Genomic DNA, 24871 nt, shown 5'->3' on the forward strand with positions numbered 1-24871 from the left:
TTTGTTGCATAGATTCCTACGGCATTTTATTCTAATTTGTGACGTTTTGGTTATAATCTTATTCCGTCTAACTAAAGCTATAACAGCGTTTTATCTTGGTCTGAGTCTTGAAAGACTCAGACTCCCCCTCAAAGGCTCCCCCAGCACACGGGAAACAACGTCTGTGTGTAATCACCTGTTCATTATATCGACAGAAATACCTCTAGAGTAACGTCGGAAATAATTCAGGAGCTGCAAAGCATTTTTTGGAAAAGCAAGGTGACAAATCTTTACAGGAAAATTATGTAAATATTGAAGATACACCTTCATAATGAAATTCTTTTCGCAGTCGGTCTAAGGAAAAGCAGAGCTCCAATAACGAATAAAGATATCTTCCAATGAGTTGTAATATACACATATATTAAATATAGGTTTATCTCCATCATAACACATATGAATACGTGATACCGCACTGAACAAGCAGGCCAAAAAAAAAACAGAAGCAAAAAAAAGGTAATGTATTTTTTATTAAAAATTGAAAACGTGCATATTGATGACGATTTTCACAATATCTGAAAGAATTAGAAATTGTAAGGAAAATATCAAGCAGTATGATGAAGATTATTGCTAAACTACTAATTTCAGGTTGATTCAAATAGTGCTTTGCGTCACCAGAAACGTTATCGTGTAGTTCGCTTTGTAGCATGTATGACCTTTTTTTTTCTGCACTTGGATATTCAGTGGATTTCTCTCGAAGCAGAACGATTCCCACCATTCCTACCAGACTGGTCCTCTATATATAGCTTCTTTTATATGGTACTCACCCCCACGATCAGAAGTTTCAGTATTAATTACTCCGGTTGGTTTTATGTGAGAGCTAGTATCATTGAATTGTTCTTACTACTCTTACTGGAAAAGCCACCTTGTTTTGTTTTTAAAGTAGGACTTGCTGGGGGGTTATGTCACAATCAATCTTTCGTACAAAGCCTGAAATATAAGCAAAGAGAAGTCATGCAGAAGACTCTCACTGATATTGCTATAAAAGACATGCGAAAAATGTTGGTTGAACAAAACGGTAGTCAGATATAAAGAAAGTGTCTCAAACTTCGTTGTCTTGTCCAGCCGCTTCCTCCCTCCTAAAGCGGTAGTTTTAGGAGTAGTTCAAATAACCACCAGAAACATTTCATTAACTTTTTTTTTTTTTCAAAATGTCCAGCTTGCCTTGTGTGCCGGTATGGTGTTTCGGTTAACAGAGTGCTTAGCTATTGACAACTTATGCTTTATTTAGGGTCATAATTTCAATATGTGAATGCTTTCTTTAAACGTTCTGACATTGACATTTGCAATACCATCCTGCCCACGTCCAATTTTTGTCCACTACCCTGCTGCCTGAGACCAGAAGACTGTAAATAAAGGAGAAGGGTCACTCTAGGAAACAATAAAACAATGTTGCATTCTTTATTAATCTTGTCGTAGCGTACACAACGCAAAACAAAATCCACGCAAATTTAAAAAAAAAAAAAGAAATCGCAGTTTTAGAACAAGTTATAATATATAAATACTCTTCCTCTTGGCTAGAGAGAAGAAGCCTATCGGCGTTATTGCGGACCTGCGACACACTGGCTCAAGCAACACACGACAACGACACGGGGTAAATCGGCGTCCCGACTGTGTGAGAGGACAGAGAGAAAAGAAAATGGCGGAGAAGAAAGGGGGGGGGGAATAGAAAGAAGGGAAAGGGGAAAAGGAAAAAGAGAAAGATAGAAAGACATTAGTGAGATAGAAGAAACACACCGTACTTTGTCTAACGTTGAAACTAAAGTCACCGAATGTTTGCAGGTACCATTTCAGCTGCGTCCAAACATCTCACTAAATTGTTTTTGGCAGCCATTTGGCCTCACACCAGCCAGCCGAAACATAGTATGACATGACAGGACATGACATAGCATGATATGACTTGACATGACGTTACGGGCAGACAGCCTGCAACGTGAGGTGCATACCTCACGTTGCAGGCTGTCATTCACTCTACCGTGGTGTATTATGAATTACACATGCCTTACTTTCTTGGACGTCATCGCCTCGGTGCAAACACTAAAATTAGAATTTCAATTGACTGAACACCAACAAAGCATCGCAATGTTCTCCGGGAATGTTTTAGATGACAGTCGTAAAAGATCAATAAGCAGTAATTAAACTTTTGGACGCGTATAATTATTTTTCTAAGGTTCTACTTTTTTTTTGCGTTGAATCATATGGGTTACAATCACAAAATTATAAATTTCTGACTGTCTTGACAAAAACTCATAATCTTCCCGAGGACTGTAATTGCCTGAGTATCATAGAACACAAATCAGCTATTTGCTCCAAAACGTCTTATTCTACAAAATGTCCCAGAAAGTTAGCCATGAAAAAAAAGTATTCATTGTCGGTTTCATTTCGGCTTACATAATTTACGTAACTCAAGCCTTTCCACGTAAGAGACAATAAAGAACACCCAAAAACGAATGCCCAGTGGTACCCAGTCTGACGTCAGCTGCGTTGTTGAGTGCTAGTAAGCAAAACACAATTATGTACCTTGTAAATATTCAGTGACTCTAGTTGCAGATGATTCAAAGTTGCAATGATTCCTCTATTATTGTTGTTACCTATAAACTGTCGCCAAGCAACGCTAATGAGAAATACAGTTCGTTGTACCTTTAAAATGTTTAATCAATCCCACTTAATTTCCTAAGGGGACACTTATACCTTAAAGTGACCCAAGATGCTCTGTTGACTAGAACTCACCCAAGAATTTGACAACAAAACGCACAACAACTAGAAATGTCCCCATGCATTGACTAGAATCGCAGGCTTCGTACCAGGATTTGTAACTCTCCTTTCCCTACAAACTCGAATTTGGTGCCCAAAATGGTAAGCAAAAAGGTTGACGGGGCATGTATATTTAGACAACCAGAATCACTCATTCTAAACTTCAAAAGGCTACGACAATTTTAAGCTCAACAACTTCCTTTTCTGAGAACAGGTGACCTTGGCAATTCAAACGATGTAAACAGAACTCATGTGTTATCGGCAGAGAGCTCAAGGCATCTTTAACCTATTAGTACACTGCAGAAATCTGAAAACGCCCTCACTAAGCAGAACTGTGAAAGGCTCTTTCATTAGGTTCGATCATAGTTCTAACCTAATGAGGTTTGCTCTATGCTTCATACGATCAGTTTCACGGGGCGTCGTATCAAAGGGGTAGTTACCTTCATCAAAGACAGCACACCGCCTAGAGACGTGTCGTGCCGGCCACGGGTCTTGGACCAATGTTAGCTTCAATAAACCGGGAAAGGATGCGTGCAGGAAGGAAAGAACACATTCTCCTATGTACACTGAACGTCCTCAACAAATGACGCCTCCGCCTTTGTCTGGCGTGGCCAATTGCTATGCCCAGAATATGCCGAAAACAACCATCGAGAGGCGCAGCTCTACATTGTATCACAGTGTTTACAGTTTTCCGTGCGTAATCGCGGCCTGTCGGATTAGTTTTGGTTAGTATCACCTCGAGTTACAGGGATGCGATACGGCTTTTTTTTTTTTCTTCAAAGCAATAAATAAGAAGTTTGCATGAGATAACATCTACACAAGACGCCATAAAATACGTATGTATAAGAAGCAATAAAAACATTGCAAAATAAAAAATAGAAAGCACACGAAAAATATGTCGCATTTAAAGGGCAATTGAAAAGAAATCCTATTTAGTTAAAAGTTAGAACTGGTTAAGAAATTGCGCACACTGGCGAATAGACATAAACACAACACAAAACCTGTCGCAATTGAAATATGAAAACAACTATTTTTGTTTTGTCAAAACGTTTACGCCAATGTTAACCTGTGTCACGTCTTTTAAAATTTCAAATATTTAATGATACTTCATAAATTATATTGAGAAATATTCCTAATCGTTTACACTAAACCGTATATTCGTGTGTACAACGCCGTTATATACACTGAATCAGTTCGACATTCCCAATGCACTTTTTATCGCTTTTCTTAACGCAAGAACTCAACTAACCTCATTCCTGAATTATCGTCCTACAATCTTTCTTCCTCTTTTATCTGTTTTATGCTCCACTAATGAATCATTCTAGACCTATTTGTTTTGCCACTTAATGCCTCATTAACCAATCAGCGGCAGCTTTAGCGAGGGAGATTAATTTTCGTATGTCCCGCGGTTGTTTTTGATGTCTTGATAAAAAAAAAACATTTTATAAAAACTGGACACTTCTCTTCCCCTCTCAGTTTTGCCCGGATCGAAGCGTCTGGGAAAGAATTAAACAAAAATGTTGACAAGCAGAAAAAAAATATGCTTTAGGAATGTCGAACTCTGCGCAGCGTTTTTGGCTTGGACTGACTGAACCAGAAATTAACGCTACTGTGGCCTGTCAGTGTGTGGGTTTGTTCTTTCAACCTTTTCCTTGTCTAATACAACAGTCTCCAAGAGACGTTCTAAAGTCAAACCAAGAGGCCAGACTTAATAGTATGCCTACCACCTATGACAGCGTTAATGCCAATAAACGAGTCTAGATCGCGTTGATTTATCTTGAAATATTTTCAGCTACACTTCGGTCTATCGGTTAAGCCGTGATATGCAAAATTGCGTTCAATGATAAACGGAGAGAACGCGGATGCCCAGCCTCGACCTTACTGGCAACCACCACCGTGGCTTTTCAAAGCATCGGCTCGACCACCTTTCCTACCGCTTCTTTGTTTGTTTCTGAAAGCTTTTTGTAGCTGACGAAGTCTTTTCAAAGCGACGCATCGCCACCTTGTCTTCTCTCCTTTCTCTCTTGTTTTCTTTGTTGTTTTTTTTGTTGTTTTTTTTTATCCGAAAGGTTCGGCAGCTGTCCAGCGGTAGTACCTTCGACTTTGCTACGCGAAACACGGGACGGACGCTGGTCAATTTCGAGCTAGCTTTCGTAATGACACAATTTTGCATTAACAAAGACGATGTTGACCATGCATAACCGAGACACTGACAAGCCACAGCGGGACGGACAGCGGTTAAAAGAGAGTCGACTCTATGGCGTTCTACAGGAATTGCGAGGAGTTAGGGGGAGGTCTGTAGGTAGCGGGAACTCCAGAGCTGGCATGGTGGTGAAGGAACTCCTGCGGCTCGTGGAAACCCCGGCTGACCGGCTTGGGGACAAACTTGGAGGGGGAGTCGGGCTGCGTCGGCGGCCAGGCGATGTCCCTGGTGCGTCGGCCGAGCGTCGGAGAATTCGCGAAGGGCGGCGTCCTGGTGCCCGACGTGGGAGAAGGCGGGTGCCAGGCGTTCATGGCGTTGCGGCTTGATGGCCGGGACGGGAAGCCTTCGCTGCCGTTGGACACGTTCGATTTCGGGGGCGGCCAGACGAACTGCTTTGCATCGTGTGAACCTAGATGATCAAATCACGGTTTAAGGGAGCACATCACGCTTCTTTCAGAAACGAAAAAAAACAACTATGTAAGCAAGCTGAGTCACGTTAAACCGCCTCTAAACTACTGCTTTCTAGTGAGAGTTAAAATAGTTGGGAGATAGAATGGCACAAACGTATACCTTTATGCCTGTGTTATATCGTTTCTTTGTGATATTTTACAGGCTCTGGTAGTGATCATAACTATAAGCAAATAATTGAAGAAAAATAAGATGTTTTAGTCTTTTCTTACAGCCAAAAACTTGGAATGGTTAACCCCCGGTGGCCTCTTGTGGTGGCTGACGTTTCGCTAAGAAACGGCTTCTTCAGGACTGCCACTCTAGCTGAAGCTATCAAAAACGTCTTTTTCAAGTTGCTCTAATCAATGAGCATAAATAAAGTGCGCAAACGAGCTTGTGTAGATTGAACATAATTACAAAAACCGCGAGACTAGAGTAAAACATCTTGTTCTAATCAGCTTGCAAAACCGCTGTACTATGTTTAACGCCAAGAAGGGATGTGCCTCTGAGCCTCCTTACAAATTAGGTAGCAGTGAAGAAGATACTTGCTCAAATATTATTTTTGTCAGTCACGTTATATAATTACGTCTTTATGATTTGGCTGCTCCAATTTTAATTTAGGCAGCACAAGTGTTTTATATGTGCGAGTTTCAAACCTGAAAATTTTACATTTCCTTGGTGTGGACCACTTCTCAAGACCTGTTTGTTGAAAACGTTTAATGTCATGACCTAAAGACACCCATGTCCTCTTGCCACTAATTCATTGCATCTCGTATGTGGACATGTCATGTAAAAGTAACGAATCTAATTGAACTTACTTTGGCGTGACAGATGTGGGGAGAATCCCGTCTTTGGCGTCCACCGCACGCTGGACTCCTGCAGGGTGATGAGTGTAATTAATTACCCTCCTAACACCCGCCCGTTACTCAAGTCACACGTAGCGCGTAAGTTCATAGGACGAACCTTGGGAGGCCAGCAGGTATCTCTGTTCCTCCGTGCAACCGAAGGCGACCCTAATGGCGTTCCTGGCATCCTGGACTGCTGTTCTTCCCTAATCTTGCCTTCCCAACGCTGCGTTTGTGAACCCACTTGCTCCTGGTGCAGAGGCGAGCTCGGCACAGGAATCGGCTGGTACTGGCGCTGTTGAGACTCCGACGCCGACCACTGCCTACTCACAGGCTGACGCTGTGCGTGCTGCTGAGCCCGCTGCTGCTCTTCGAATTGCCTCTGTCGGATAGCTTCCTGCTGCCTTCGCTGATCAGCAAGCTTCCTTTGCTCTTCTGCCCTCCTCTGCTCCTCAAGGTACCGCTGGTACTGTTGCTGCTGCTGTTGCTGCTGATACTGGTGCTGCTGTTGCTGCTGGTATTGCTGCTGGTATTGCTGTTGCTGCTGCTGCTGCTTCTGCTGCTCCAGCTGCCGCTTCCTCTCTTGCTCTTCGAGCAGGTACTTCTGCCGCTGCTGCTCGAGTATCTTCCTCTGCTCCTCTTCCTGCTGGTACCGCTGCCTCTGCTGCTCCTGTTCTTGTCGAAGCCTCAGCTGCTCCTGCTTGCGTCGGTTCTCCTCCTCCTGCAGAAGGCGACGTCTCCTCTCGATCTCCTCCTGAACCCTTCTCTGCTCAGCCTCGTCTTCGTAGCGCCGGATGTCCTGCGGCTGCTGGATCTGGTGCAGCTTCTGGGCCCTCTGCTCTTGCAACTGCCTGAAGCGCTCCTCTTCGTACTCGGCCTGCTTGAGACGTTCTTCTTCGTAGAGTCTTTGCCTCAGCTCGGCTTCCTGGACCTGCTGCCTGCGGCGCTCCTCCTCGTAGCTGCTCTGACGCGAGTGCTGCGACTGGAACGCTGGTGGCGGGTGGTAGGGAGACGGCTGTTGAGGCTGCTGGGCCTGAGGGTAGAAGTGGGGCTGCTGGATCGGGGGAGTGCCGGGAGTGCCCGGGTTCGAGAAGGTCACGTGGGTTGTTGAAGAGTACGCTCGCTCTTGCTGCGGTGACCCGCCGCCGTATGAAGGCGGTCGCGGTTTAGGGGGAGGAGTCGGAGGTGCAGTTTTCCTGGAAAATACGGGATTACCTTTGTTGAAAATGTTGCTTGAGCTAGATGCTGCTTCCAAAGCCTGCACGAATTACGATGTCGAAGACAATTCTTGCGGTGAAGCAAATTCTTATGGTGAAGCCTACTCCAGGCGACGTACTACACTCTAAAAAAAGCCTGTGCGTCTGCTTTCCCGCACAACACTATGGGAGCCAATCACCTCAACTTACGGAGGGAGCTCAGCGAATGACAATGCCGAAACATATGTTTAGACCAAAAAACGCAGTCTGAGATGTGACATTAAGCAATGCAAAACGTCACGCTTCCATTGCTTAATGTCACAACTCAGACGGCGTTTTTTGGTCTAAACATATGTTTCGGCATTGCCATTCGCTGAGCTGCCTCCGTTAAGTTGTGGTGATTGGCTCTCCGAGGGTTGCGCGTAAAAGTAGACGCACAAACTTGTTTTAGAGTGTACGGTGATCCGCGCTATATTAGGTTTACATCAAATATAAAACGGCAGTGCGGTTCGCGATGTTACCGGGCGATTCAACAATCGGCCTTAGGGCCTGACGTCGCTCGTTTTCCCGGTTTCTGTAAGAGACGATCATTATAGCGTTGTGCAAGCCCAAGGACATGTGATCGGTCAAGCTAATGTCTCGCCGCACTGCGTCCTGAGAGCTGAAGAAAAAGGGCATAAGCATTAATGTCGTTCGTAATTCTAATATTAATTTTGATTGTGTCACTCGGTTAGCTCATGTGATTCAAAGTGAACAACTTTCTCTACTTAAATCAGGTGTGTAACAAAACAGTTAGGAATCTCAATTTTGTCATGTACCTGTTACTGATGATGATGTGTAAACCAGTAGAAAAACAACAACATTGTGTGAGACATACCACAATCGCTACAATATTTCAGTATTTAATCAGGACCTAACCAATTCCTCAACTTTACACCTTGATGCACTGAAATTTTGTTTTCACAAAGTAAGTTCTTTTGTGTTAGACGTTGACGTAATCACCCATTATCTTAAAGAAAAATATTTTATGAGCTTTATTTTATCTTTCTAGACGTCTGTAATTGTGGAAAATATGTATCTCTGTATTGATTTATTTAGGAAAATCTCTTCTGCATTGCCTAGAAGTAAAGCTATTTGATTGCCTTATTTATTTTTACTATATCATTTGGTCTTGCAACGTACGTAAAAAACTGCACATTAAAATACGTAAAAAACGTCGTTCGTTCATCTGCTTGAGAAGAGTAAATGTCAGTCTTAGCACGCACGCAAGTTTCTACTAACGCTGCCTGTCGCAACATTGAATCATGTGAACATCGCTCGATTTGTTTTTCCTGGACAGTCCAGCTTTTCTTGGAATCGTGCGAATACGCAAAACATTCCCACAAGTCAGTCTTTTTACGTGTTTCTTGTTACACTTTGATAAGCACGTTGCGACAATCGCTTCCATTTGCGCTCAATCGTATAGCTCTAAAAGTGACAATACTTTATCTTACCTCTGCACCACTGTCGTCCCGTTTGCGGTTCGGTACGGATTTGGGCCTGTAGAGCAACAAAGGCACACATTAACATTATTTCTGGTCAAAGTTCGTTTCATTTCAATTCATTAAAGATTTCTAAATAGAGATAACATTCTAGTTTAAACTATTTGGAAATATTACATTCCTACTTGGGCGCTTCAGTAGGAGCTTGTTCTCTAGGTGAGGAACAAGACCCTGCAGGTTTAAAACGCTCCTTAATTAAAATAACGCGTGTACAGGGATCTTTCCTGCCTTTCAATAGACTTGCTCACAGTATGACTCCAATTTAGAAATAAGCAACGTAAAATCGGCACCATCTTAATAAAAAAAATAATAAAGCCACCCAATCTCAACTTGAAGCACCTTTAATTGGGAACATTTCTAGCCGCCCAAGTGCTCATCCAAATGTTTCTGTTTTATTTCTTGATGCACCTTTGATTGGGAACATTCCTAGCCGCCCAAGTGCTCATCCAAATGTTTCTGTTTTATTTCTTGTGCCCATGTTAAAACACCAACTCATTTGCTAAATTCAAAAAAAAATCTATTTTAGTATTAGTTATTTCAAAATCAACGAAACCCTTTTTCCTCCTACGAAGTTCAAAGTGCACCACTCCACAATACATTTCGAGCACCCAGAAATCACACCTTATAGAAGAACTAAATTGCTGGCATATCCCGTGCTGTAGGTCTATTAATCGTGTGCTGACCTTCAGCATGTGTACACTACTATAGTGCAGTTTGAGTTCAGAAAGAAACTTCCCAATAGCCCATTGCAATGCGGCTTTGCAAGTCAGGCCTGTAATCCATCTTATTAATTTTTCTACAGTGAGGTACATGAATCCATAAAAAAAAAGCTTTGAGCTTTTCCATTCTGGTAAAGAAGAAAGAGCAGCTGAGCTGTAGCTTCTGTTCTCGGCAATGACTTTCCAGGCGAGCGATCTGCTCTTCTTTCGCGAGGGTATCTAAAGCGCTCGACGCAGTGGAAGTTTAGGCGCTAGGGGCCTCGCGGTGGTTGCGGAACCATTCGCGCTGCTGCGCACATCGCCCGCTCGTTCCGTTACTCTTCTTCCTCCAAAGAAGTGTCGCCATCTATGAGCGACGGCAGCAAGCAGACAACCGGCAAACACAACACTCTGGACAGCTGCCGCCATCTATGAGCGGCGGCGGCAACCAGAGTGTTGTGTCGACCATGGGTGTCGACATTTGTTTGGTACCGGACACGATACTGGGGAGACTAGCCCTTAGCAACTCCGCTGTAAAAGGAAGATGTTGCGTTTTTCGCAGCACATGCGTTAGCAGCTCAAAACGTGCACTGACCAAGTGTCGACCACAAAAATATAAATTTGTCGCTTTCTCAAGGAGAACGCACCTGTGCTTGTGACGTCCTCACATAATCAGGAGAGCGTTTGCTTCTCGACGTTGCGGGTACGGGCAGTACTTTCAAATTGTAAGTTATTATTTATAAATTCTTTAACAGCATTTACATTAAACACAGAGCTTAACGGCAAACAGTGTTCTCTGAGAAGCAAAGGCCGATCTCACAGCTGCACTCCGTCGTTTGTTGTGCAAGCGCGCATCATTTAATGGTGTTCCACATATACAAGACCATCGTTCGTTTTAAAGCAGCACCCAAAACAAAACTTTACTGCAATCGTCTTTTTTTATTTGCATTTACGTTATTGACGGTTGATCCTATCAACCGCGGCGATGCGTTTTAACCTTACCCTTTTATTTCTTATATGTGTTTGTGTTCTTCAAGCAAGTGAGTGCTCTCTGGTCTACGGCAACACGATATATAAAGTTCTCACTCCGCTGATTTAAAGGGAAGCTACGGAGCTTCTTGGAAAAAATGAGTTAGAAGTGAATTCTAGTGTATTTTTACCCCGTGAACCCGAATACCCAAACCATTTGCTGTGCAAGTATTGTTAAACGCGAGAAAAACGCGAAAGACAGTCGCTGTCCGTGACGTCATCGACGGCTCTTTTGGCTGCCCGAGGCTAAGGAGGCGGGGCTTCAGTCCTATTTTGAAATTGCTCTTATCGCTCTCCGGTGTGTCGCATTGAAATATAATTTTGATATCTGTTATTCTAAAGGCCAAATGAACGCAATTCAAGCGTTTTTTCTCAAATGTAGAAGTGCCCCATCTTCCCTTTAAAGGGGTCATGAAACGCTTTTCCAACTTTTTCCTGTTTAGCTTTCCTCCTCAACTCATAAATCGCGCATTCCACCAAACAGTTAAAGAAGACGAAAAGGGGGAGTCCCCTCTTGCTCGCACTCTCGTTTGTGTAATCCGGACGCATCCATTCTCCCCCTAGAAGATTAGCCCGTCACTCAAAATTCAGACAAAAGTTGCTTTCCCCACCCCGTTGATTCCGAAGCTGACAGTGCTGTTGAAGCTACGTGCTCGTTGGGCCAGCCACACTTGCCACGTGAGCGTGGCGAATGTGGCTGCAGAGAATGAAGTCAGGTGATGAAAGGGAGGCGGCTGATTGGTCCGGCAAGCGCGTAGCATCCACCACAATGTCAGCTTAGGGGTGAAGGGAATAAGTGAGGTCCGGTTGCGTGTGACGTCAGTTTGGACCCGATGACACGCTTTTGGGACCGCGGATGTATCACAGTGAAAAGGCGGAGAGGTTGCGAAGGGGAGGAGGTACGAAATAGTCCGCTCTGTTTTCAAATTTTCGCACTGAAAGTCAGGCTTTTGACTTTCTATCTTTTTTCTTTTGGTCCACAGAACGATGTGCTATTAGTAAAATCCCAATCTAAAATGCTTTATCCCAACCCAAAAATCGTTTCATGGGCCCTTTAAGTAAACTAGCACTTGTGTGTCATCAAAACCAAGAAACCCGCGTTCTGTAGTTCAAAATGTATGGGCAATATATATATTTTTAAGTAACGTTATTTTTCTCGCCAATTTAAATAAAGCCTCGGGCAATCACTCTGCAAAATTTTCCAAGAGTGACGAGTTCATTGATGCAAACCTAACGCGGCAGGAAGTACGCTCTCGACCACGAAAACATCTATCTTGTCGTGTCAACCGACGCGACGGCAGTGCACGCAAAGCTGTGTCTATAGTCGCAAAGCGCAGCAATTCATCAGAGAAAGCGTGCATGCATCCCGTCTGGAGGCCAGTTACGACAACAATGTGCTCGTGTATACCTCACTCCCTACGCCGCCTGCGATCGTGTTTACGAGCTCTCTCAGTTCGAAAGTAAAAGCAAGCTAGCAAAGAGTACGTTTTTTGAGCGGAAGCCAGCTCGATATATCGCTAGCCGCGACGGGGTCGAGAAAATATTATAGGAGCCCGCGTTGAAGCGCCCGCAATCTGCTGCTCTTGGCACGGGCTCAGCCGCGCAGACGGCGCAGTGGAGGGACCCCGGGCTTCGCCTTGGGTCCTGCCCAGGTCCCGGGGAAGACGCACTCGGGGTTTATTTTGGTGAGGAAGGGGAACATTCCAGTGCACCCGAGTCTCCTCCGGGCAGAGGTTGCGGCGCACTGCGCTGCGCTTTGCTTCGACTTCGCCTTTCGGAATGTAGCGGAGGGAAGATGCAGCACGGAGATCGGGTTACGTTCGTCGCGTTGAGTTTCATCGGCGTAGCCGTCGACGGTTTTGCGGCCTTTGTCGGGGCGCATCAGTCACAAACTTTTTTTTTTTTTTGCGAGGTATTTTAAATATATTATTTACAACATACTTTTATTTTTACAGATTCGCGAGTTGCTTTGTGAGAAAATCATATGCGTGTTTTGAGCGGAAATACTGCTGAAGCTTAGTCGGTGTTTCATATCGTCTTCCAGTGCTCACATCGATTAAAGTGTGCATCATTGCTTGGCATAACTACACTTTATCTTCTTTTCCTTTTTTTCGTTTTAGAATTTTTTTACGCCATTAAATACATCACACTTCTATCATCACATACATCACACTTCATCACAATCTAGTATATTCTTTTTTTTCTTTTTTGCTCTGGCCATAGCATTCTTATACTATTACCAAACTTCTTTATATTCTTTAATATAATTCAATGTCGTAGGTATGAGAGATGTCACAATCGGTCCAGAGACTTTTTGTAAGAGCTACCCTCTGGTGCAATTTCCCTTTTTTAGTCTTAAAACTTCCCGTCGGCCTCACATATCTTCTTCATTAATTAACAAATCTTCTTTATTGATTCACATGCCTTCTTTTTTAATAATAATTGGGTTGTGTGTGTGTTTATACAGCCTAGAACTTGGTCTGCCTCACAGGGGCGACGAGTCTCCCAGCTGTAGATGAGCAATTTAGCCAGTGCAGTACAACCGCTAGCCTGGGGTCTTTAACGTGCATCACGCAGTACTGATACGCGACCGCACGCCGGTACGATGCTCATCCAGATCGAAACGGGCAGGGGTGGGGCTCGAACTCAGGATCCCTGGGTTCTGCAGCGCGAGCTTTCGCTCCACGTGCTCCGAGCTGGTGTGCGCTCGAACCACTCGGCCACCGATCCCCCTTCTTTTTTGTAATGTATGTATTCCGACTGAAATACTATGAATAATTAATTTTATTGCAAAGCATAAATGCATGAATTTTCATTAAGTGTCTTTACTCGGAAACTAATATATGTGATGAGACAACGACCATGCTTGGCCTTTCGTGCTCTTCCAGTTTCTTCCCAAATCACGTTGTACGCGCTATCAAATAGTTAACTTTTGTTGGACTCCTCTTTAGACATCTGTGGTTGGTCCTTCACGTGCTCCATGAACGCCGATGGGTACGCGAACATTTCGTTCAGTTACACGCGACTCCGTTTTTGTTCCCTAAGAATTCCAAAGTGATTCTTTAAAATCCCTAGATGAGAGCTTCCTACAAGTAGCGACATTCTTTGAAGCGCCGACTGCAGGTTTTAGGAAGCGAATGGGCGGCGCACAGCAGAGGTTTGAATTGGATGCCAATATTATATTCCTCCAGAACCCATTGCGCTAAAATGGATACTTCTGTATTCTGCACGCATAAAACTTCGTCGTTATCGACGCCTTCCTCAAGTTTCCACTGCTGGATCTACAATATAGCTACATTACCAAACGATATATCCGGCGATAAAACGACACTCTAATCTTAACATTATTGACGAAATCCCTGAGACTGGGAAGAGATCGGACGGACAAACCCAAAGTCTCAGTGTTTCCCATCCTTTTTCGTCCCAGTTTCTGGGTTTTAGTCAATAATGTTCAACCGTCACAGGCACCGTTTGCGCCCTAACCTTCTGTTCTTTAATACTATACGGAGCGCAAGTTCTTCGGCTTCTTCAGCATAGGTTGTTGTGACGTCAGAACGCCGAGCTTTGATTGGCTCTGAGTGAAGGATAGTGGGTAGACCTAAAAGCTATCTGCCTTGAGGTCTACTCACTATCCTTCAATCAGAGCCAATCAGAGCTCAGCGTTCTGACGACACCACAACCCCCTGCAAAAGAAGCAGACAACCTTGCGCTCTGGTTTCTTGGGCCTCTTCTAGCTAAAAAGCGCCCGTGCACTTTTTAAAGAATTTTTAGAGTGAAGGGGCTCAAGAAACAAAGGATCACATGTATCTTTTTCTTGTCAGTATACTGTATGCTAGCGTATTTCGATTGTAGTTCTAGCAGTGTAAGCTTTTACAGATAGCACTTGTAAAGCTTGTCATTCCAATCTACGGATGAAACTAGCCGAGTAACAAGACTTGCATACGTTTCGATCTGAAAGTGAATCATTCCATGTGAAACGCAGGGACATCTGAAATGACAGATCTAATTTTTTTGGTTAAAGCATCTTTGTTTTTGTTTTGTAGCAGCATAGTTCGCCAAGCATCCTACGTGCATTGTGTTAATAGGCTCTTCAAGTACCCCGCCGGCTAGTGCTAAGCCCGCGCTTCTTAAAGAAGCATTCGAGAGGACGCGTCTTCTGGTGGCGAACTACTTATTAAACATTAAAATTCTTTGTTTTCTCAATCACCTCAATTCTTCTAATGTGCAGTCGTATTCGAACTTAACTGTACAACTCCTGAAACATCTTTATCAATTTAAGAATTTTTTTAACGCAACAACAATGCAAAGTTTGGGGGCAGTAGCCATATTTTAAGGCCTCCTATATACAGTTATTACGTAGTAACTTTAGACGTACTTGTAGTACGCGTTATTTTGGTTGAGCACTCGATGCAGCAGGGCTGAGACCCAGAATAATGAGAGGCCATTTTGGTAGCCAAATTATAAACAAGGCACACATAAGGGAGCACCCACGTGGAGCATCACTTTTCTTCTGGAGGATGAATTTTCTGTTTAAAATAAGTAATTATCTATACGTCAGCCCTGTTTCTCACTTACCGCTTTCTTCTTCGTTCAGAGCCTGCAAGACAGCCGAGCGAACGAGATTCTGAGGCAGCCCCGCGGGTTGAATGTTATTCAGCCTGCACGGGGAGTGTTGGGAGGAATAAAGCAAATTAACAATGGACGAAAATGAAGAGAATGTGTGGAAGGCACAAAGTGCGTATCATAAATTGTTTTTTCGAGTAATCGAACCGATTTAGTGCGCAAGTGTATGACATGCACTTGCGCACTTTGTGAAATTATTATGAAGAAGCATTTATCACACTTAGTAAACACGTCCTCGCCAGCTTGCTTTGAAGACCTGGCATAGGCTAATCCCTATTCGGAAAGTTTATGAACTAAATCAATACAAATACATAATTATTCCTCTCAGAATATATTATACATTAAGTTTTATGCCTCACGTTTCCGCAATTTATTTAAGTATATAATTATATATACATATTTTGCGAGGGACTCGTTCGAATCCGGGGGATGAAATGGTATGGCCTACATAACGAACACCAAACGTTACGTCAAAGACTTAAAAGTGCACTGCCACTGACATAAGGGTTCGGGTGTTGGCATCCCAAGCTAAAAGTATCAACGCGCTAATTATCGCGACGTTCTCGGAAACAAAGCAAAAATATTTTTGAGCGCATTGGCAGAATGACAAAAACGTCCGTATGTGTGCGCGTGTGTAGTTAGGGCCTTTAACCTATTTTCCGCACCCACTATTTCGGTTCCGCGCGACCTGCATCGGTAATTTGTTACGGCCGTCAGCCTTCAGGATGCTTGGAGCCTCGAAAAAAAAAAAAAAAAACGTCTGGAGTTCTACTTTCTTATTGTTATTTTTGTCACGCAAGCGGCGTGAATCAGAGTCGGGTCTTTGTCATTTGTCAACGGCCTGCGCTGAGGCATTTGTCGAGTGAAAGGTTGAGTCAGAGCTCTGTTTTAGACAAGAAGCCTTTTTGTGCTGGTCTATGCTATATGTTTTGTTGTTACTTGTATTTTTTCCTGCTGGTTGACACTCCGCGTGCGTAACTTGAGAAAACTTGCTTCGTCTACCATACGATTCTCAAAACCGCAGGGTCTGTTCTAGGAATTTAGGAATCTCCACGATTCGCAGTTTACTCATTATTTCTGCAGATGTTCTCTCTTGCCCATTAAAATTTTGTGGGCCCATACAAATACCGCGCATTTATGCATGTAATGACACCGTAACGCTTTTTTTTTTAAGAAAACGTTTACGATTGAGGTGTCAGTCTACAAGAACTACTGCCTTCGAATGAAGATGTACTACCTGCCACACAGTTTGCTTCGTGATTTGTTTAATCGCGTTCTTATCGGCGAATGCAGCAACCTTATCTAATGCCGAGTGATGACCAGATGCTCGGAACTTGCCCCTCTTCGCGTTTTTTTAGAGTTGTCAGTGAGTATATTTTACGGCAACAATTCAAGTGAGGCGAACGTTTGGCACCAGGCACAAGTGAAAACAATGCTTTCCTATCTTCACCTCAAAATAACGTAACTCGCGCTATAGTAACTGACGGCTTAAGTAATACAGGACGTAGCAATGGTCGAGCTTCTTTTTATTGCTTAGCAGCCAATGAGATGGCTGCATTATTCAAATAAGAACGTCAAGGAACCAATCATAGAGCCAGAAATCACGCCCTGCGCTCTTTAGGATGTCAGTAACAATAGTCATCAATACCGGAAGTCCCTTTTCTGTAACACAACACTCCTTTGTGTCATGCTTGCTCCCTTTTTATGGGGCAGTGCGGGACGCATTATTTTTAGAAACAAAATGCTACAGGGAAAATGTCTTATTGGTTGCTTTATATTATTCCCTCATTTAAAATACCAATACCTCTACATATAAAAAAAAACTGAGAATGCCGACTTGATGTTTTTTTGGCGGTAAATGAAATATCTTGTCCGGTGCTATTGCTTTCCGATCCTCTCGGTGGCATGCTTCGAGGAATAGAATCCGCTGTTGGCTCACCCGTCCTCTGTTGCGAGAGCCTGGGCGTGGTATGCCAAGGTCTCGGCAACTTTCTCCTGCGAGTAGAGGTGCAGTGGCGAGTTGTACTGGTTATGTACGACCGCTTTTACTGTGGGGGGCTCTCCCTGTAAAAGAATAAATAAAAAATACGAGGAATTACGTTTTGATGGAACGATGCGCTTGACTTAGTTCTCCAAATGAAACAAAATATAGAAAACCTATCATGGGAACATTACCAGGCAAAGCCATTTGAAGTTCAAGAAATTAAAGAAACGAATACAAAATTGGTTGGCGAGAAGTGCGTCCGATCTCCAAGAATTATACCGAAATAAGATAAGCAGTGCAGCTGACAACTGCAGTCACAAGCATGTTAAAATATTCGAAAGGCGACAGGCTGAGCGACCAGGTAAGTTAAGAATGGCATCTTAGGAATTATATTGTTTTCAAACGCACAAAGATACTTTGTGCTTTCAAATTTGCCGTGTCTGAGATGGCAGAGGTCTTAAAAATAAGCAAATATGAAATATTACCATGTGCGTATATTTTCGTAGGTTCCAACCAAAACGGTCGTCGCTGCAGAAGGCTGCTAAATACTATTTTATTTTTTTGCTTGTGGCCCCTTCATTATGTTCATTCTGTTCCTTTCACAGATATTATGTCGTCATTCACATCAGAAGATGTTGTGTAAACTAATTAGCCGCTCACAGCACTCTAAAAATATGTTTTGGAAAGGTTCAAAATAGAATCTTGGGCGTGTTAGTTAGGCATGATGATTAAGAATGTTTTTTAACGCCCCAAGAACTCTTGCAGCTTGTGAAGAACGGTTTCGCCTTGAACACTATCGCAGCCAACGGGGCAATGAAAAACTCTATCATCGAAAAAGCAGCTTAAAAGAACCCCTTATATTTATTATTTTTACGAAGAACCCTTTTAGCGGGTGCTGAAAAGAACCTTTTTATGGTGCAAAATATGAAGAAGGAGAAAAAACCCTAGAAATTCTTTTACGACCAGTTTTTTTTTTCTTTTTTTAGAGTGTGAAATTTAAATATGTTAGGACGGCTAAGTACTGTAATGTTTTTAAACACTGGCGTCTACGCATAGATATCTAAATTTGGCTAACATTTAGCTTCATTCATTCGCATGACTGAACCACAGGATGTACATCACAAGAAAGAACATCAGCTCTAAAAGCAGCACCACGCGGCTTCGCGTGTCCTGAAACCTCTGGACGAGGGAAAACTACGCAAGACGGAAGAAAGGTAAAACTTCCTGTAGAAAATAGGATGTTCTGAATTTGGCCAAAAAATATGGGCATAAAGCTGCCACGCTTCAAAGCTTCACTTGAACAATTGACGATAGTAGTCAAATGTGGCCTGGGTTCAACAAAATATCGGCACTGCATTAAAAAGCATTAATAACGTAAAACGTTTTTAGGCTAGGCTTTTCAGATTAAGTAAAGCCAGAAAAAGCTTAACCGCAAGTTTCCCCGCTAAATTTAGCTGAAAAATTTAATTGGTGTTTAGATCACGTGACATCAAGCCATGTGACATCATTTTGGCCGCTAAATAAAGCGGAAAATGGGGTGGGGGTGGGGGGTGGGGGGTAGGCGGAGTCAATGGGGTGGAGAGGAGTGGAGAGTCCTGGAGTCAGAGCTCGAGGAGAAATGCCTGGAGGTTACTAGCGCTAAACCAAACCTAACCGGTGATTAGTCAATGAGTTGGACAGGAATAGGAGGAGTCAATCGGTCAATGAGTCCATAGGTTGGAGGGGAGTGGGTGGAGTCAATGGGGTGGAATCAGTTGGGTGGAGAGGAGTAGAAAGACCTCGAAGCCGACCTCGAGAAGAAAAGCGTGAAGATTACTAGCGCTAAACCAAGAACATTTCACGTACCAATACAAGTGCGGGGCAATTCGCGATACTTTTTTTTTTTTGTCCTTCATCGTTCCTTTTTTTTTCTTGCAAAAGTAACTTGAGACCATAAGTCAGAAGTTTGGGAAGATGCTTCCGCTGCATAAGCCCCCTAAGAAATATGCGTTCTTCGTGGCTTTGTTCAAGCCACATATAACGGCGAACATACAAGCATGTTTTAAAAGGCGAGAAATGAAAGGAGCTTACCCTTCTCGGCTTCTGGAGAAAATCTTCTCTGTAAAGATAAAAATGAATTGCCAAGTAAGATTTTGCGCATTACAAATTCCAACAATTGCAGAATAACGTGTCGTCTACAATAGCAAAAAAGTTTGAAATAAACGGTGATGTCTTTTTTTTCTTCTAGTTATCCCACAGGTATACATTTATGGAGCACAAATTATAAACCTATACATTTTTTTTTGCAATTATAAAATCACGTTAGCATGCGATACTCTACCATTCTGTACTATTTAAAACTAATTAAAGACAGGGAGATATCTACTGGGTGGGGCTATAGGGAAGGAACTATGAAAGTCGGCAATGAAGTGCCAAAAAGCTGCTCTTACGCAGACTCAAAGTCTTTGTGACGCGTACGAGAAATGTCCATGAGGAAATCCAGCAAGAGAAATAGCAGGGCAGTTCCATACACAGTGAGTTCCACAACGCACCTGAAACTTGCATCGTGTTAGTCAGCCAGGCGCTACAGAAAAGGTGCACTTTTCTTTTGGTTTACGGTTGGTGATCTTGGGGAATTAGAGTATGTGGTTAATTGGTTACTAAAAGTTAAGATCACCAATGAATCTCCTTCAAAGGGGAAAATGCCTAAAAACTTATCCTACTGCAAGACGTTTTTGTTGTGTTCTTTTACTGGGTGGTAAGTGTGTGTTATCGCTCATGTCTGTTGACGTCTTCCTAAACATATTTAAATAATCCCTTTACACAGAAGTAATTTTACACTTCATGGGCCTAGAAGAATCACACTGTAACACCAACACGGAAGACAAACTTGAACGAAAATGATAAAATAGAACGAGCTCAACTTATCAAATCAAAGTTCTGCGATCGGATTAAGGGCTCAAAATTGCACTTCTGATGATCATCTTCACTAATATTATTCACGCGGCAATCGGAGTTCAACGTTATAAAGCACCCCTGTCCCCTGTTATGATTGATGTTATCAGAACTTCGAAATAAAGTAAAGAATGCTTGAGCAGTCATCAGTGGACGATTGAACATAAAATGTTACATTTAAAAGACAAGGTCACAGCTTCGAAAAATGTACAAGTCCGCCAGTCATGGTTCACTAATATAAAATTAACGGTAAGGAAAAGCTACATTGCATTGACAACGTTTCCGGTCTCTGGTCAGAAAGTAACCTAGTGACTCAGAGACGGTGGAATCTTCCAGAGCAGGAAAGGACCAAGGTCGGCTGTACGCGGACCTCCCCCAGATGTGGCCAAGAAGAAAAGGGGGTGGAACCAAAAAAAAAAAGAAATCAAAGCTGTACCGCTTGTTTCATTTGGCACCCTTGAAAAAGGAAGGGCGAAGGGGTTCTCTCGAAATAGCCCTTCTCAGTTCCAGCCTCTAAAAACCTTGGAACCAACACAACTGCAGCCGTCTTTCAGGACTGTTCCTCGAAATGAAATTCGTCTTCGTTAATTATTTTGCTTATATTGTTGCATTTTTGCCACCTAATTCATCACGTCAGTTCAAGCAAGAATGGGACAGTTGTTTCTATCTCCTGTGACTATCTATAGTAAGTGGCAAAGTGAGAACGGCAGGGCGTGTCTTGCGAACGCCCTGCCTCCAGCGCGCGCTCCACGCCTTCCGCAGTGCTTTGGCTGCGCGCTCAACGTGCAGTAGACGCCGAAGCGATGTCGAAGGTAGGAAGCTCACGCTGAGGGTAGGACAATTGAAGTTCCTTCCTGTCGTACTCACCTTTTTAGTAATTAATTTATAGCACATCTTTTTTTTTTTTAACCCTCGAGAACGAAACAGAAAAAATAAACTCAATGGTGTTTAGCTGATGACTTTAACGTTTATAATTTTTATTGCTTGCCCTCGAAATTTATTTGTATACTAGGTATTCACTGGACGCCATATTTGAAGGCGCTCTTTAGCGCGCGTTCTCAGAACAAACTCACATTAATAGGCTGCTAAGACCGGCAATATTGATAATGTAGAATGCACGTTGCAAAAAGACTGTGCGAGCTCTGCATAAGCACACACTCAGCAGTCGCGTACACAGCTATGGCTGCCAGTGAACACTCTCTTTAGGAATACATGCTTCCAAGAGACTTCTCAACGACTATTCGCTTAGGCTAGTCGATTGCAGTGAATAACTGAGGGTGAATATTTATTTTTGCTTAGACCAGCACAAGCAAAACAAGAACGCCGATTTCTTGAATTTCCTCCCAAAAAATAAGAATATCGACATCGAAGCAACTCCAATAACACGTGTGCTGCGTGTCGTTCATATTCAAATATCACTTTTTGATTGTCTTGAGGGCGAGACCTTCCATTGCATTTACTGCCTGATAAAAACCTCATTGCAACAAAAACTCTATTAATTTTTCCTTTCTTCCCCGGAAACGACATTAGTTTCCTGTTTATCTGGCAATGGCGCTAGTGTATTACAAGAAAAACCATATCAAGCAAACGAAGCCAGAGCACAGAACAAAACAGCGTGGCGTCTTGGCCAGATGCCACTTTTCAAAATGTTTTCTTTTTCTCTGTGTAACTTTGTAACATGTATTTTATGTGCGTCTTCTTTCGTAGGGCACCCATCTCGCAGGCAAAACTCCTGAGTAGTTGCTTAAGCCTGTGACAATATTGGCAGGAATGTGGCGGTGACCAGCCATGCCCGAAGCCTGCTACACGGTCATTTTTTTTTCTGTTAATATTTTAACATGATGCTGCTTAGCTACCAATGTGAAGGGTCTATGAAGTCATCAAGCTGCAAAGCTGCAGGTTTCTTTCCACAGCTCCTTTATCTGTAATTGTACACGATGAAAATAAACTGATTTGATCTGATTTTGATTTTGATTTTACGGTAGAGTCGCTGACAACTTAAGGAACGCTGGGCGTTCCTTAAGTAACGTCAGAGCGACGCCGAGTTCTGAATGGCTTTAATTGAAAGGATAGTGGATTCATCTCAATGCTTGACTGCTCCAGGTCTACCCGCATTTTTTTTTTTTTTTTTCACTCAGCGAATAAGAGTTTAGCGTTCTGACATCATCCCAACCCCTCTGCAAGAAGCAGACGAAATTGCGCTTCGCATTTTGATCACACTCCCTTCTTTGTCATTTTTTCTTCGGCGATCTTATCAAATGACGCTGCACTCTTATTGACTGCGGAGCGCTACAGCCAGGTGCGTTTTCGGCATGCCCTATTATGTCGCGTTTCCAAGTTACAAGCCTTTTGCACCCTTTCCGGTCACTACGTATCCTTTGCACACTCAACCACGCAGCTTTGTAGGGGGCGTACACAGACAATCGATTACTTCTATCAACGAAATAGCATGTGCGATTTACAACTTGTAGATGGCGTTGCACCACTGTTTATCTACACAGCTCACATATTTCGTGAAAACGTTAATTTCGCAGCGTCATATGCGGGAACCTTTATTTTTTCTTTTTTTTAGAGAGAATTTATTGGCTTTTTGTGAGCTCTGAAAGAAAGGCACGCTGGCCTGGTTGGCGCATTGCACCTCCTCCACCACTACAGGTCGCTTGTAATACAGAGTTCAATAGCTATAAATTAAAGCCTGTGCTCCGGCCTATATAAGCGAACTACGCATTACAGATAGCTGGAACTATGTGCGAATGCGACGCGAGCGGTACAGATAAAATGTGAATGTTTGAGAACACAACGTTACCTGGATTAAAATAAAGATAAAAAGTAAAATCAAAATTTGTCTTTAAGCCAACATCAACTAGGCCTAATATTTGTCAAACCAAGAAGTTGCATTTTGGGAGTCTGCGTCCATTATAGTGAAGAACTCAGCAAGAAAGATAATTTTGATGTTGTATCTTTCAAGTTCGTTTTACTAAAATAAATGCTACGGACGCACTTTTTTATATTTGACGGTTTCGCCAATCCTTAAATCAGACGCCTTTGTGACCAAATTTCTCACTTTTATTCTGCAAATACCTTGCTCAGATTACCATAAAATTTACGTTCTAACAAGAAAGACAGAATCTTTTAGTTTCATACATGTAATGCATACGGTTATTTACTTCTTTCTCAAGATTACCATAAAGCTTTCAATATTTTTTTTTTTTTTAGATTTTTCAGCAAGGTATTGTCTGAGGGTGGTTTTCTGAAAATAATCGATGGGCAAAATATAAAATACTCTATAACTCCAAAAGAACAACGACAAAACACCCCTGACCTATTTTTATGGTTAAACCAACTGAAATATGTACACCCGTATTATATGATCAGACTTATTTTTCATTACAAACACTCAACTGAAAACAATTTTTCTATGTCATAGACAGGTTAAGGACAGCAGGGCGTGGCTCCCTACACTCTAAAAAAAGCCCATGCGTCTACTTTCCCCCACAACAGTCGAAGAGCCAATCACCGCAACTTACGGAGGCAGTTCAACGAATGACGATGCCGAAACACAAGTTTAGACCAAAAATCGCAGTCTGAGTTGTGACATTAAGCAATGCGAAACGTCACACTTGCATTGCTTAATGGCACAACTGAGACGGCGTTTTCTGGTCTAAACGTATGTTTCGGCACCGTCATTCGCTGAGCTGCATCCGTAAGTTCCGGTGATTGACTGTAAGAGTGTCGTGCGGGAAAGAGGACGCACGGGCTTCTTTTCAAGTGATGGTGACGTTTGTCGTATGGCGATGGGCTTCTGATTCTTCCCATAAAAGGATGCTGCGATCTTGCTGCCCAATAAAAATCCTACAATCAGGGTTGACCATGTCACGTTATTTTTTTTTTTAAGATTTCAGTGATTATCCAGCGACTGTCACAAAACAAAAAATTCAGCATTCATCTGGTGGCTTAAACTGGGGAAAAAAAAACGGAACGTGAACATTTGGGCTGCAATGCCGAAAAATATTAAGCTATTTTTTTTTCAACAACATAAGAAGACCAAATGGTGACACCTTTGGTGCCACAATAAGACTAGAAGACAAGGATGCACTTACGGCGGTAGCTCGAACATCCCGACGTGCGTTGCGGTGCGAGAAAGCGCACCTAATTCGAACGACGCGACTGCGAAAACTTCGAAGACAAAAGCTCTTCGCAAAAGAGACCACTTGGGCCAAGTGACGACGTCGTCGCGTCTCCTGGATCAACAATATGGTCAGCGGGTGCTTCGAGTCTACCAGAACGGGGCCTCGCGTGTCAACCTGGACGTGGAGCTGCCTTCGGAGGAATCGCCGCTCGCCTGCCTGCCTGCCTGCTTCGAGTCTGAGCCCCGGGGGCCAACACCAAGCTTCAGAACCCCCCGAGGAAAACAAGGGGGAGGGTTTTTCGGGGGAAAGGGAACGGGAAGTCGGGAAGCGTCGCCCGCACTGCGCTTAAAATATATACACCGAGAGCTGCGCGTGCGAGCGAAGCCTTCGCTTCTGCATCGTGTCCTCCACAAGCCCTCTCCCTCAGCGACGCGGGGATGGGACGGAAAAA

At 43.1% G+C, this 24871-nt stretch overlaps 1 protein-coding gene across 4 annotated transcripts in view; it reads right to left on the reverse strand.

Annotated features, from left to right (window-relative positions):
* Positions 1-1413: 1413 nt before the first annotated feature.
* The window catches only part of LOC8039285 (transcription factor SPT20 homolog), a 59627-nt gene continuing 36169 nt past the window's right edge, over positions 1414-24871 (reverse strand). Inside the window, exons 1-9 of one of the 4 annotated variants that reach the window (XR_006078063.1) lie at positions 24391-24859; positions 19427-19454; positions 17312-17436; positions 15325-15407; positions 8975-9020; positions 6404-7481; positions 6259-6316; positions 3231-5402; positions 1414-1647 (exon numbers count right to left, since the gene is read on the reverse strand). Coding sequence is in view for 2 of the 4 variants with exons in the window: in XM_042292235.1 (XP_042148169.1) it covers positions 5056-5402; positions 6259-6316; positions 6404-7481; positions 8975-9020; positions 15325-15407; positions 17312-17436; positions 19427-19454; positions 24391-24407 (1782 nt within the window). In the remaining 2 variants the exon portion in view is untranslated. Of the gene's footprint in view, positions 5403-6258; positions 6317-6403; positions 7482-8974; positions 9021-15324; positions 15408-17311; positions 17437-19426; positions 19455-24390; positions 24860-24871 lie in introns of those variants that run through there. The other 3 variants (XR_006078062.1, XM_042292235.1, XM_042292234.1) reach the window with 3 other exon arrangements.

This window comes from Ixodes scapularis, unplaced genomic scaffold, assembly GCF_016920785.2.
Source record: "Ixodes scapularis isolate PalLabHiFi unplaced genomic scaffold, ASM1692078v2 PGA_scaffold3__209_contigs__length_174095766, whole genome shotgun sequence".
Lineage (NCBI taxonomy): Eukaryota > Metazoa > Arthropoda > Arachnida > Ixodida > Ixodidae > Ixodes > Ixodes scapularis.